Source organism: Nannospalax galili, unplaced genomic scaffold (assembly GCF_000622305.1).
Source record: "Nannospalax galili isolate Female #2095 unplaced genomic scaffold, S.galili_v1.0 scaffold227, whole genome shotgun sequence".
Taxonomy (NCBI): Eukaryota; Metazoa; Chordata; class Mammalia; order Rodentia; family Spalacidae; genus Nannospalax; species Nannospalax galili.
In genome coordinates, this window is record NW_008360303.1 from 7,616,869 (window position 1) to 7,629,939 (window position 13,071).

Consider the following 13,071-nt stretch of genomic DNA (forward strand, 5'->3'; position numbering starts at 1 on the left):
TAATGGGACCACTCACTATCCAGGCTGAATTACTCCCCTGTGGTATCCTTTTCCTCCTATTTCTGGTTTTCGTCTCATCACAGAGATCTTTAGGTCTAAATTATGTGCACTTATGCAATAGGTGCACGTACTTGTATATAAACTGACTGAAGATGCATGTCTACCGAGCAAATATTACATAGTAGGTGTAAGCTTTCAAAGCCTCATTTTAATGGGTGCAGCAGTAAAATGCTCTTATGTCCCTTGTGTACCTCCAAGCTCTAGACAGGATGATGTCACAGACCATTTTACCCCTGTGGCCACTGGCATTATCTGACTTCATTTTACATGTCCCTCTCCCCTCTCCCTTAATGCCCTGCAATAAACGACAGCCTTTAAGACTTTGTTTCTTTGGTTTTGATTGCCTGAGGTTTGATTGGTCCAGTTCTAACAGGTTTGGTAGCTATGGTGGGTGCAGGGGGTGGCATTTCTTCTACTTTTTCCTGACACGCACCAGGAGGGTCAATCAGTGTTTCAGGAGGTTTATTTGAATCACTCTCCACTTTCTGGGCCTTGCCTCCTATCTGTTTGTTCTGCTGTTGTTCAGAGAAGAACCGTTCTGTGGACTGAAGAACCTCTGCTCTCTGCTTTGCCTGGGGTGCAAATTGTATAGGAAACAGTTGTGTCATTCTCACAATGGCAGGGGCGACTGGAACTGCTTCTGATAGACAATGCCATTCATTTTGCTGGACTGGCTGTTTGGACTTGTCGAAGTAGCCCAGAAGGGACTAGATGTTGGTGTGGTGCTTCTACCACGGATAGGAGGTATGCCTGGTTTGATATCAATGCCACTCCCAAAGGCTTTTAGCTCCATTTCAGACATTTTCCCTGTGGTTGCCATCATGCTATGCTGTGTTCCAGCAGGCATTAATCCTCTGAAAAGCTGACTGACTTGTGCAGGATGGCTCAGACTCAGAGCCTGTGCTTGTGGGGTTGTATGTTCTAACTGTGGCTGAAGAGTCTGAGGCAAAGGAATCAGAGGCTGTCCTGTAGATCCAAAATTAATCGAGGAAAGCTGGGATGCTGGTAAAAGTACTGCAACCTGCTGAAGAGCACTCGGTGATCGGGTAGTGTTATAAAAATTTGCCTGACCAGGCTGCTGTACTTGTCCAGAGTAAAGATTTGAGGCCTGAGTAAGATTTGCTCTAGCCTGAAGAAGATGTGTATCAATCAGTTTAGTGAAAACCAATTTAGCAACTATTTCTTTAATGGGTCATGTTTTCAGTATCATGCCCAGTAATGTTTTACTAAGATCCAGCCCTGAGATGTTCACTATATCATTGGGTTAATCTTTTTGGGGGGTTACACTCAGATTCTTGAATCTTTTTATCAATTTTGGGAAATTTTCACTCATTTTTTTCTTCAAATGTTTTCTAAGTTTCCTTTCCTTTTTTCTCTTGTTTGTGCTAGAATTCAAATGATATAAATATTGTATCTTTTGTTATAGCACCAGCTCCTTAAATCCCTAGTCATCTTTTATCTATTTTCCCTGTAGTTTAGATGAGCAGTTTCCTTTGTCCTATCTTCATTTTGAAGATATTTCTTCTTCCTCTTCCATTCTGTTCCTGAGCCCAACTTTTAGGTATTTTCTTCATTGAAGTTATTATATTTTACAATTCTAATATTTTTCCTTTGGCTATTAATTTGGCAATTGTAAATACCCCCAAATAATCTTAAAAATTGTGCTACCTTATTTTCTGTTTCTATTGATTCAATATTTATAGTTGAATGGTAAGTGATTTTTGTTTAAGACCTGAACATTTTGGTTTTCTGTCCAGAGGCTCAGGATCTTAATCCCATCTTCTATTTAGCAGGCATCCTTTGACACCACTCTAGGAGGAGTGGGGATGCAGCTTTACTGCTGCTTGGTGGAAACAGAAAAGAGTCCCTCTTCTACCTCCATGAGGTACAGGGGTGGAAAAAGTCTCCTTTTTATAGCAGGGGAGGTCTCACCTCACTGGGTTTCTGTTGACACACTCTTCTTGGGAAGAGCAGGAGGGTTTCCATTCTGCTCCCCTCATGGCCACCATGGGCACAGCAGGGCATTCTTATTGTCACTGCATGGAGGTGAACATCCCTTTCTGCTCCTCACATGGCCACCACTGGGATGGCAGGGGCAGGAATGCTCTTGTCACTACTGCATGGAGGTGAACATCCTAATCTTCCATGAGGCAAGAGGCTTCTTTGACAATACTTCTAGCATGGGGAATTCCCTGGTACTCATCCTGCATAATAGAGGTAGAAGTCCAGGTTCTGTCACTGGCCTTTGTTGGTGTGGGAGCAATTGTATGTGTGTGTGTGTGTGTGTGTGTGTGTGTGCACGTGCATGTATCTGTGTGTGTTTAAATGATGTTTGGCAGGAGAGAATGATTAATTTTAGTCTATTATGTTTTAATAGGCTGTCCCTTTCCTTGTCATTTGGCTAGAGTGCTGAGATTTTCTTTAGTTTTTCTTTTTGTCTGTACCTTTTTGGGGGTTCCAAGTTGCTGGCCTCTCTAACTCTCATGCTGAGATATATGAAGAAAATAAAACTCAGAGCAGATAGTGCTGCGTTGCTTCTTAGGAATCAAGATCCCTAGATAGTTTGACTCTCCCCCTCCACCTTTCCAAGTCTTGTTTGTCTTGTGTATCACACTTAGGGGTTTTCATTGTACTAATGGATAGAATGGAGAAAGTCTGTACCATCTTGCTTAGAAATGACAGTGGAAGTCAACTGCTACTTTAAAAAGGTATCGAAGTAAAATGCAAGTAATACAAATTAACCAATTAAAGTGAACAAATTAGTGGCATTTGGCATATTTATAGCATTGTGCAACCACCTCTCTCTAGTTCCAAAGCATTTCCATTGGTCCATAGTAAAAGCTCTAACCCACTGAGCAGTTTGTCTTCACTTCCTGCTTTCCCTAGACCCTGGTGACCAACAATTGCATTCCATGTACATCTGTTCTGACATTTCATACAAATAAAATGATACAATATGTGACCTTTAATTCTTGGATCCTTTCTCTAAATACAGTGCTTTTGAGAGTTAGCCATATATATTGTGCTTCATCCCTGAATCCATTACTTGCATGCGTTGTCAACTGTTTATCTCAACAATGGATTTTGCTAAACTTTAGTTCCTGTGAATGGTGTATGTAGTTGTTTCAGTAACAATTTTCAGTTTTTTGGATATATAACTAAGGAATGGAATTATGGAATATATAACAATTACATGTTTAAATTTTTGAGGAATAATTAAACTGTTAAATTATGCCCAGTAGGAATCACTTTTTTTTTTAACCACCAGAAATATTCTCACTCTTTTTAAGTGTCAAATATTTATGACTGGGGATGTAGCTTAGAGACAGAGTACTTAAGTACACTTAAGGCCCTATATTCAATCCCAGGACTACAAAAGAAAGGAGAGAAAGAAGAAGGAGGAAGGAGGAAGGAAGGAAGGAAGGAGAAAGGAAGGAAAAATAAGCACAAATGTTTCCCACAGATGAACCATTCTATACTGCAACCATCTTTGCAACGAGGGGTCCGATTTTGCAATACATTTTTTTTTTTATTTTTGAAGTTGTCATCCTAGTGGATGTGGCATTGCACCCCACTGTGATTTTGTGATTTCTAATGACTAGGGATCTAAAAGCATCTTTTTGTGCTCTTATTGGTGATTCCTATGTCTTTTGTTGAGAAATGTTTATTTACTTCATTTACCAGTTTAAAATCAGAATGTTTGTCCTTTTTATTGCTGAGTTATAGGAGCTTAAAAAAATATATATTTTGGATAGCAGAGTCTCATCAAATATATGACTTGAAAATACTATTTTCCATTTTGAAGGTTTTCTTTTATCTTTCTTAATAATGTACCTTGAAAGACAAAAATTTTTAATTCCGAAGAGGTCAAAATTGTCTTTTTCTTCCTTTTGTTGGTCATGTTTTTGGTATCTTTTCTAAGAATCCTGGAAAGCAAAGTCAAATGAACAAAGATTTGTCTTTTTTTTTTTTTTTAAGTGTCTTCTGATTTTAGTCCCTTATGTTTAGGTCACTGACCCATTTTGTTGATTTTGGGGGTATTGTATAAAGGCAAGATCCAACTTCATTTTCTTACTTGGGGTTACCCAATTTTAGGACCCTTTCTTGACTAGACCAGCTTTTTCTCATCATGTGGTATTAACACTCTTGTGAAAAACCAATTGCTCATTGATGTGTGGACATATTTTTGGACTCTTAATTCCATCTGTGGTCTGTATATCCATCTGGTACCTGGAAGTGTCCAACGACCACTATGCCTGCAAGCTATAGTCACACCTCCTTCCCACACTCCTCAAAAGGAGTTAGGGGGTGGGGTCAGTTACCTTTCCCACCCAATCAGTTGACCTTAGCTACATGAGAGGGAGGGGCTAAGGATATAAAAGCCGAGAACACCATATGTCACGTCTCTTGCCATTTTGTATGACAGGAAGTCACAGGATCTATGTTTGAGTGTGGACTTTCTAGGGCAGCTGTAAATCGGGGGGGGGGGGGCCCACTCTTCCATAAGTAAACCCTCATCCCATGCTCTGTAAGCAAGACCAATAAACTTGTTAGGGTTTTCCAAATGGTGATTTTAGAGAATTTTTGCCTTGGGTTGTCGTAAGGATGGTGGGAGGAGGGAACCAGATGCCATGTGTACCTCCCAGTAGCAATTTTTAGTACAATTGGTGTAAATGGCAGGCACAACAAAACTGAGGATGAGTTTTGGAAGAGCAATGATGATGTCCCTGATGTGGGGAAAGAACAAAAACCAAAGCAAAGTTGGGAGAAGGGAGAATGTGGGCAGAGGAAATGTTAACCTGGTGGGACTCCCCATAGCCTTGGTGGGGGTGGCTGCAGTGGCATGGATAATGCAGTGGACAGTGAGATGTGTAATTAGGGTGAGGCCACCTAAACAAATGAGGTCAGTGAGGGGAAATCCAGGATGGCAGCCATTTTGTAGATGGTATGGGGTGGCAAGCCTGCTTGACTGGTGGGGGCCTCCACGTGAGTATGGAAATTGGTTGAAGACAGCAGAAGGTCTAGAACAGATTTTACAAGCTCTGGGAATACTACACCAGGGATAGAAATATCAACAAGTGACTGGAGAGGCCACCTGACTGCTGCTATAGGTAATAAGAAATCTGTCCCAAGTGGAGGCCTTAGTCTGGATGGAAACTGAAGGTGTTAGAGAGGAACTAGAGCAAGAGAGGACTATGAGGCTGGCCTCATCGGTACTGGCCTCTGACCTTGCCAGTAAATTGAATAAGAGAGAAAAGGAGATGGAGGTGTCAGCATGTCATTTTTTATGTCCACTACATCAATGACATAATGCTAACTTCCAAGTACCATACAGGTTTGAAAGCTCATTTGGGGGACATGCAAGTTCACTTGAAGGAGCGAAGATGGAAAATCAACCTGCACAAGGTACAAGGACCCAGTACAGTGGTAAAATTTTTAGGAGTTTTGTGGTCAGGTAGGACTCATATGATACCCAGTGAAGTGGTTGAAAAAAATCTTACAATAACCTGTTCCAATAAATACAAAACAGTTACAGGTATTTTTGAGACTTCCAGGATATTGGCAAATTTTTGTACCTCACCTTGCTCAGGTCACCCATCCCATGTATAACTTAATAAAAAGAGGTGTAAATGGGATTGGGATATAAAGGTCCAAGAGGCCTCTGAGCAGGCCAATATACTTTTCAAGCAAGCTAAGTAGCTGTATGCCCCAATACCTCGGTGTTCCTTCCTTTTGGAAGTCACCAGGAGCCTCAAGGGCTATGGGTGGGGCTTATGGCAACAAAAACCCAAGCGGACCATCCCAACTGGATTCTGGTCCCAGTCATGGAAAGGGGAAGAGTCCCAGTACATGGCTGTGTACAAAGCATTACAATAGGTAGAATCTGTAACAGGCCCCACCCCTATTATTGCAAAAACTGCATGTCCCATTAAAGGATGGGTGGAGAACCTGTTAGCCAAGCCCCTGTCAGGAGTAGCACAAAACCAAACACTGCAAATATGGCATGCATATTTACAGCAGTGAGGGGTTGTGTCAGCAAGCCCAATCACCCAAATGCTATGCAGGCGGTACTAGGGCTGGTGTCATTTCAAGGCACAGAACCTCTCCCTTCACCTCCTATAGTTGACCCTCCAGCAAGACTCAGTTGAGTGCTAGAATGGACTTCCCCAATTCTGACTGATGCCTGGCATACCGATGGCACCAGCAGGGGTGCCAGACAAGAATGGGTAGCAGTGGAAATACAGATGAACACTGAAACTATGTGGCTGGAAAGGGGAGGAGAGAGGAGCCAGTGGGCTGAATGAAGACCCACAGGAGCCTTGGCTAGTAACCATCTGTACTGACAGTTGCACTGTATTCAAAAGTTTAACCTTATGGGTGATGGGACAGCCACTATGGGGACAACAGAAGTGGAAGGAAATATATAAGATGCAGCAGGAGCTAGTGCCCCTGGTGGTTTACTCTGTGGCAACCCACTGCTTGGTGAGTGCCCCCCAGAAATCAGGTGCTCTAACCAAAGTAAGGACTCTCTGCCCATATGTTCCCCTAGAAGCAGCTCACTGGATTCATATCATGTTGGCCACAGAGGAGCCAACATGGGATGGAAAATAGCCAAAGCCACTGGAGTTCTGGTAAAATACTCTGATATTCAACAGGTGGTCCAGACCTGTGAGGTATGTTCCTGGTTACGGGCCCCAAAGGATAGATGCCATGATGGGACCCATGCATAAGTCAGCTTCTCCCATAAGAGACTGGCAAGTAGATTATATAAAGTGCCTGCCAGTCAGAAAAGGGTGCAAGTATGCTTTCAGTTGTGTGGACACTGCCACAGGCCTTACGCAGGCCTTTCCTTGCAAGAGAGTGATGGGTAAGGCTACTATTAAGGGCCTTACCCAACTCAGTGTCATGTATGGGTGGCCACAGTGGATTGATAGCAACAGAGGCACTCATTTCATAAGTACTTATGTATAAGCCTGGGCTGAGAATAATCAGATTCAGTGGTATTTCTACCTTTCCTACAACCCTATAGGAACAGGGTTAATTGAAAGGAAAAACAGATAGCTAAAGGAATAGTTAAAAGCCATAAGCACAGGAGGATGGAAGAAAGCCCTTCCAGAAGCCATATAGTTATTAAATGAAAATCCCAGTACCAGGGGTTTGTTGCCCTCCTGTGAGATTTTTGACAGAGGGGCCCTAGAGGTCCCCAAAATGATAAAGGCAATTGCCAATAATGTTGGTTGTACACTGGAAGTGGACAGTAAAACCTTATTGCTGAAGACACTGCATGATGTGGGAGAGGGAGAAATCAATCTCGGACTAAGCTGGAAATGCCCTCCCACTGGATGGGTAGCTTTCATAGTGCCAGAAGGCACTATGCAGATCACTGGGGAGAATTGTCCCCTATAATTCTGCTCAACGAAGGTCCCCAAATGCTGCACTATCAACATGCTAAGCAAGATGTTCCTGTTGGTATAATAGTGGCATGTCTAGTGTATGTACAACAAGCAAATTTTTAATTGGATATAATACCAGCTCCTAGGGGTGGAACACACATCTGGTACTGTAGACCAGGCCAGCTCCCTGTGGCAGGAGAAGATATAGGTGCCAGTGGGGAAACCACTGCAATTGTTTTGTTAGATGGATGTGATGCACCTGCTAAAGTATCATCCAAGCACATGTGTTTATGCCCATAGGTTAAGTTATAACAGCCACTGTTTAGATATTCTTGCTTCTTGCTATTTGTGGATAGTTTTTATAATAGATGGAATCCCACTGAAATAGGCCAACAGCCCATGGAAAACAGATGATGCAGAGACCCAAAATTTCAGTGCCTTGCCACACTTACCACCCCCTCCAATGTTCAGGGACTTTTGCAGAAGAGGATGGCAGAAAGAATGTAAGAGCCAGAGGAAGGAGTGAAGTGTTACCTGGAAGTGTCCTTCAACCACTATTTGTGCAAGCTATAGTCACACTTCCTTCCCACACTCCTTGAAAGGAGGGGGAGGGAGTCAGTTACCCCTCCCACCCAATCAGTTGACCATAGCTACGTGAGGGGGAGGGAGCTAAGAATATATAAGCCAAGAATGCCATGAGGCATGTCTCTTGCCATTTTGTGCAGCTGTTGAGAAGTCACAAGATCTATGTTTGAGTGTGGGCTTCTAGCACAGCTGTAAATCGGGGGGGGCTGCCCACTCTTCTGTAAGTCAACCCTCACCCCATACTTTGTAAGCAAGCCCTATAAACTTGTTAGGGTTTTCCAAATGGTGGTTTTGGAAAATTCTTGCCTCAAGTTTTCGTAAGGATGGTGGAAGGAGAGAACCAGATGCCACATGCACCTCCCAGCAGTAATTTTTAGTAAACCATCATTATCTCTTTCTTACACTGTATGTCCACTTCTAAATTTTTATTTATCTGTATGTGCCTGTGTCTGTGTGAGTGTATGCGATGTGGGTATAGGTGCCATGAAGGCCAGAAAGGGGGTTCAGATTGGAGTTAATAGGTTGTTGTGAGCTGCCCAACATGTATGCTGGGAACTGAACCCAGGTCCTCTGCAAGAACAGCAAGTGGTATTAACTACTGAATTATTTCTCCAGCTTCCGCTGTTTTTTAAAGGTCTTGCTATTTGTTGGGTTAGTCTCTAGCTTATTATGTAGCCAAGACTGCTCTAAAATTCCCAGTCCTCCTATCTCAGCCTCTAAGTACCCAGATTACAGGAGTGTGCCGCCATATCCATCTCAAGTCACCACTATTTATAGCAAATCTATTTGAACTCTGTTTAAGAAACACAAATACAGGGTTAGAGAGATGGCTCAGCAGTTAAGAGCACTGACTACTCTTGAAGAGACCCAGGTTTGATTTCCAACACCCACATGGTGGCTAACAAACTTCCTGCCTGTAACTCCAGTTCCAAAGGATCTGACACCCTCTTCTGACTTCCGTGGGCATTACATGACATGGGTGCACCTACCTACATGCATATACATAGATAAAAATAATAAATAAAATATTCTAAAAAGAAAGAAATACAAATAAAAGGCTGTGGATGCAGTTCAGTGCAGAAGGGTTTTCTTCCCTCCACAGCCTCACTAAATTTGTTATTTTCCTTAAAAATTTGCCATTATGATTGGAGTGAGATAAAATTGCAATGTAATTTTTTTTATTTTTTGGTCTTTTTGAGACAGGGTCTCCCTGTAGCCCCAGCTGTCCTGGAACTCACTATGTAGACCAGGCTGGCCTTGAACTCACAGAAATCCACCTGCCTCTGCCTCCCGAGTGCTGGGATTAAAGGTGTACGCCACTACACCCAGCTGCAATGTAATTTTAAATTACATTCCCTGATGGTTAATGAAGCTGAACAGTTTTTCCTATATAGTTTGGCTATTTGTGCTTCATCTTTTGAGAACTGTCTGTTTCATTATCCCATTGATTGATTTTGTCCTTTGATTTATTAGTTTTTTGAGGATTTTTTTTTTTTGGTATAGTCTAGATATTAACTGTCTGTCATATGTATAGTTAGCAAATATTTTCTCCTATTCAGTGGGCTGTCTCTTCACTTGGTTATTTCTTATCCTATGTAGATGCTTTTCATTTCATGAAATCCTATTCATCAATTGTTGGCTTTTTTTGTGAGTGATTAGAGTCCTATTTAAAAACTTATTGCCTATGCCTGTATCTTGAAGTGGTGTCTCTACTTTTTTTTCCTTAACAGTTTCAGATCTTATATTGTCTTTGATTCATTTGGAGTTGATTTTTGTGCAGAGTGAGAGATAGGATCATTCTTAATAGCTTTATTCTCTTACATATGGATACCCAGTTTTTCCAGCTCCATTTATTAAAGAGACTGTCTTTTCTCCAGTGTGGATTCTTGGTATCTCTGTCAACAATCAGGAGACTGAAGCTACATGGCTTTGTACCTGGGTCTGTGGATATATTACCATATATAGCAAGAATAATTTTGCATAAATGATTATGAATTCTGGCATTGAAATGTTATCATGAACTTTCAGGAGGACTCAAATCTATAAAAATGGTCCATATAATAGGGATTCAAGAGGATAAGAAAAAGAAGAAACGTTACTTAAAAAATCCACCAGAAATCACGGTGTTATAATGGTCATGAGGCAAGGCATATAGGAAGTCTCTAGGGAGTTTGAAAAGTCAAGGAAATAACATACTTCCTGTAGAAGCAATGAAACTCTGCTAATCATTTTAGATTTCTGACTTCCAGAACTATATTGTAATAATTCTATGCTGTTTTAAGTTATAAGTTTTTTAATGTTATAGAAACAATAGGAAACTAGCATAATAATTTCGAATATTTGCATTAAAATTTTAAGACATTTCATGGAACAATTAAACTAAGGATTATAATTTCAAAACCATTTAAGAATAAAAAACAGAACAAAGGAAATAGGACCACTTCTACCAATAAAATACAATAGGAATGCAGAGAAATGAAAAACGCGGTCAATAGAGGGTCAAGATTAAAATGTCAATCTAAATCTAAATATATTAATAAAAATAGTAGACATAGGGGATGGTGACATGATGGCCTAGTGAAACAATAGACGTGCTTGTCACCAAGCCTGATGACATGCCTGATGACCTGAATTTGATCCCTGGGACCCACATGGTAGGAGAAAACCAACTCCTGCAAGTTGTCCTCTGACCTCTACATATGTGTCATGGAATGAACATACCACACTCACTAAAAAAAAATAAAATTGTAATAATGTTGCAACTACTAGACATAAATGGGTTACACTCACTTATCGTATAAAGAGAGTCTCAGATGATTATTCTAAAACAGAAACAAGAAACAGGCCTCATTCCTTTTCTAAAACCAAGTAATAGTAGGATTCTGCTTTGGGCCATGGCTTTACTTTCAATTCAGGAGAGCATCTATTTCAATAGTTGCCCAGGCAGCCATTGAACTCACTCTAGCACAGGTGTGACCCTGCTGCATCAGCCCTCTGAATACCTGGGATTACAGGCCTGTGCTGCCAGACCCAGCTGCTGGAGACATGTTTAAAAATATCACTCAGGTCATTTTACATCCTGCAGCTTCATATCATGATTAAACTAAAACCTAGAACTTCCACACCAGCTCCTGGTCCCCTGGTTCTTTCTCTGCCTTCTGTACCCCCTTTCTTCCTTGTGCTCTCTTGTTGCCCTAACAAAGGCAGAGCAGGAAAGCTTACCGCAAGGCCTTTGTATTTACTGTATATTATGCTTTTCTTTCCAATATTTAATTTTTCTCAGTTTTGTTCAGCTCTGCCTCCCAGGAGAGGTGTCTAAAATGAAAGCTGAGTGTAAGTTCCTTGTGGGTAAGACCTGTCTATCTAGTTTACTGGCATGTGGGGGGTCCAGGAGTTAGAACAATCCTCATTGAGGCACCAAGTGAAAGAAAGCCAAATGAAATAAATCCAAAGAAAGCAGCAAAACAAAAAGAAATAAAAGGAAAGGTAATGGAATAAGAAATAAAATTAGTGAAATAAAAAAATGTAAATTAAAGCTAACCTCATGTGAACACTAAAAAAATATAGTAGTCAGAACAAACAAGAGAATTTCTAAATAGACAATATCAAGAAAGAAAAATGATTATTACGATCACAAATATAAAAATCTTAAGTAAAAGTATTAGTACTTTATGATCTAGTTAAATTTTTCTCAATAACCTAAAATTAAATTTCTATTTAATTTTATTTAATTTCTATTAACTTTACTTAAATTTAATAATTTATAAAATTATTTTAAATGGGAGAAACCATTTAGTATTCTAATAGATGTTGAAAATAATTTTATAAAATCCAACACTCATTCACAAGAAACACAGAAGCAGGTGTACAAAACCTTCTGGGAAAACACTTAGGATACACACACATACACATACACAAACTAAATGAATAAAGAAATAAAATGTAATGAATTTTTTAGAAAAAGAATTCTCTGATGTAAGCACAGGAGAGGGAGAAATTAAGCTTGGACTAAGATAGAAACACCCTACCTCTGGATGGGTGGCTTCCATAGTGCCAGAAGGCAATATGTAGGTCATGGGGGAGAACTGTCTGTCCCCTATAATTCTGCTCAATGATGGACCCTGCAGACCCTATGTGTGGCACTATCAACATCCCAAACAAGATGATCCTGCTGGTGCAATAGTGGTGTGTCTAGTGTATGTACAACCAGAAAATTTTTTATTGAATATAATGCCCAGTCCTAGAGGTGGAACACACATCTGGTACTATAGACCGGGCCAATCCCCTGAGTCAGGGGAAAATATAGGTCCCAGTGGGGAAGCCACTGCAATTGTTTTGTTGGATAGATGTGATGTACCTCCTAAAGTACCATCCAAGCATTTGTGTTTATACCCATAGGTTGAGTTATTATAGCACCCAGTGTTGAGATGTTCTTGCTACTTGCTGTTTGTGTTTCTTCAATAGATGGAATCCCACTGAAATGGGCCAAAAGCTCATGGAAAACAGATGATGCAAAGAACCAAAAGATCAGTGCCTTGCCACAATAGGAGGAAGATCATCCCACACCCATCACCCCCCTCCAAGGCTCAGGGACTTTTTGCAAAAGAGGTTGGCGGAAAGAATGTAAAAGCCAGAGGAAGGGGTGAAGTGTTGTTACCTGGAAGTGTCCTCAGACCACTATGTGTGAAAGCTATAGTCACACCTCCTTCCCACACTCCTCGAAAGGGAGGGTAGTCAGTTACCCCTCCCATGCAGTCACTCATCCTTAGCTGTATGTGTGGGAGGGGTTAAGGATATATAAGTTGAGAACACCCTGAGGCAACTCTCACCATTTTGTGTGGCTGTCTAGAGGTCACAAGATCTATATTTGAGTGTGGACTTTCCAGTGCAGCTGTAAATGGGTATGGTGCACCCACTCTTTTGTAAATAAACTCCGACCCTATGGTCTGTTAGCAAGCCCAATAAACTTATTAGGATTTTCAAAAACAAACAAACAACAAAAACCCACTTATTCAGTTCCTTTAAAAAACTC

The 13,071-nt window shown here is 40.9% G+C and overlaps 1 protein-coding gene across 1 annotated transcript in view; it reads right to left on the bottom strand.

The window, feature by feature from the left end:
- Window positions 1–374: 374 nt before the first annotated feature.
- Window positions 375–13,071, bottom strand: part of LOC103726699 (protein PRRC2C-like) — a 66,094-nt gene continuing 53,397 nt past the window's right edge. The window contains 2 exon segments of the mRNA XM_008824308.1: window positions 375–688; window positions 691–1,189. Of these exon segments, the coding sequence (XP_008822530.1) occupies window positions 375–688; window positions 691–1,189 (813 nt within the window).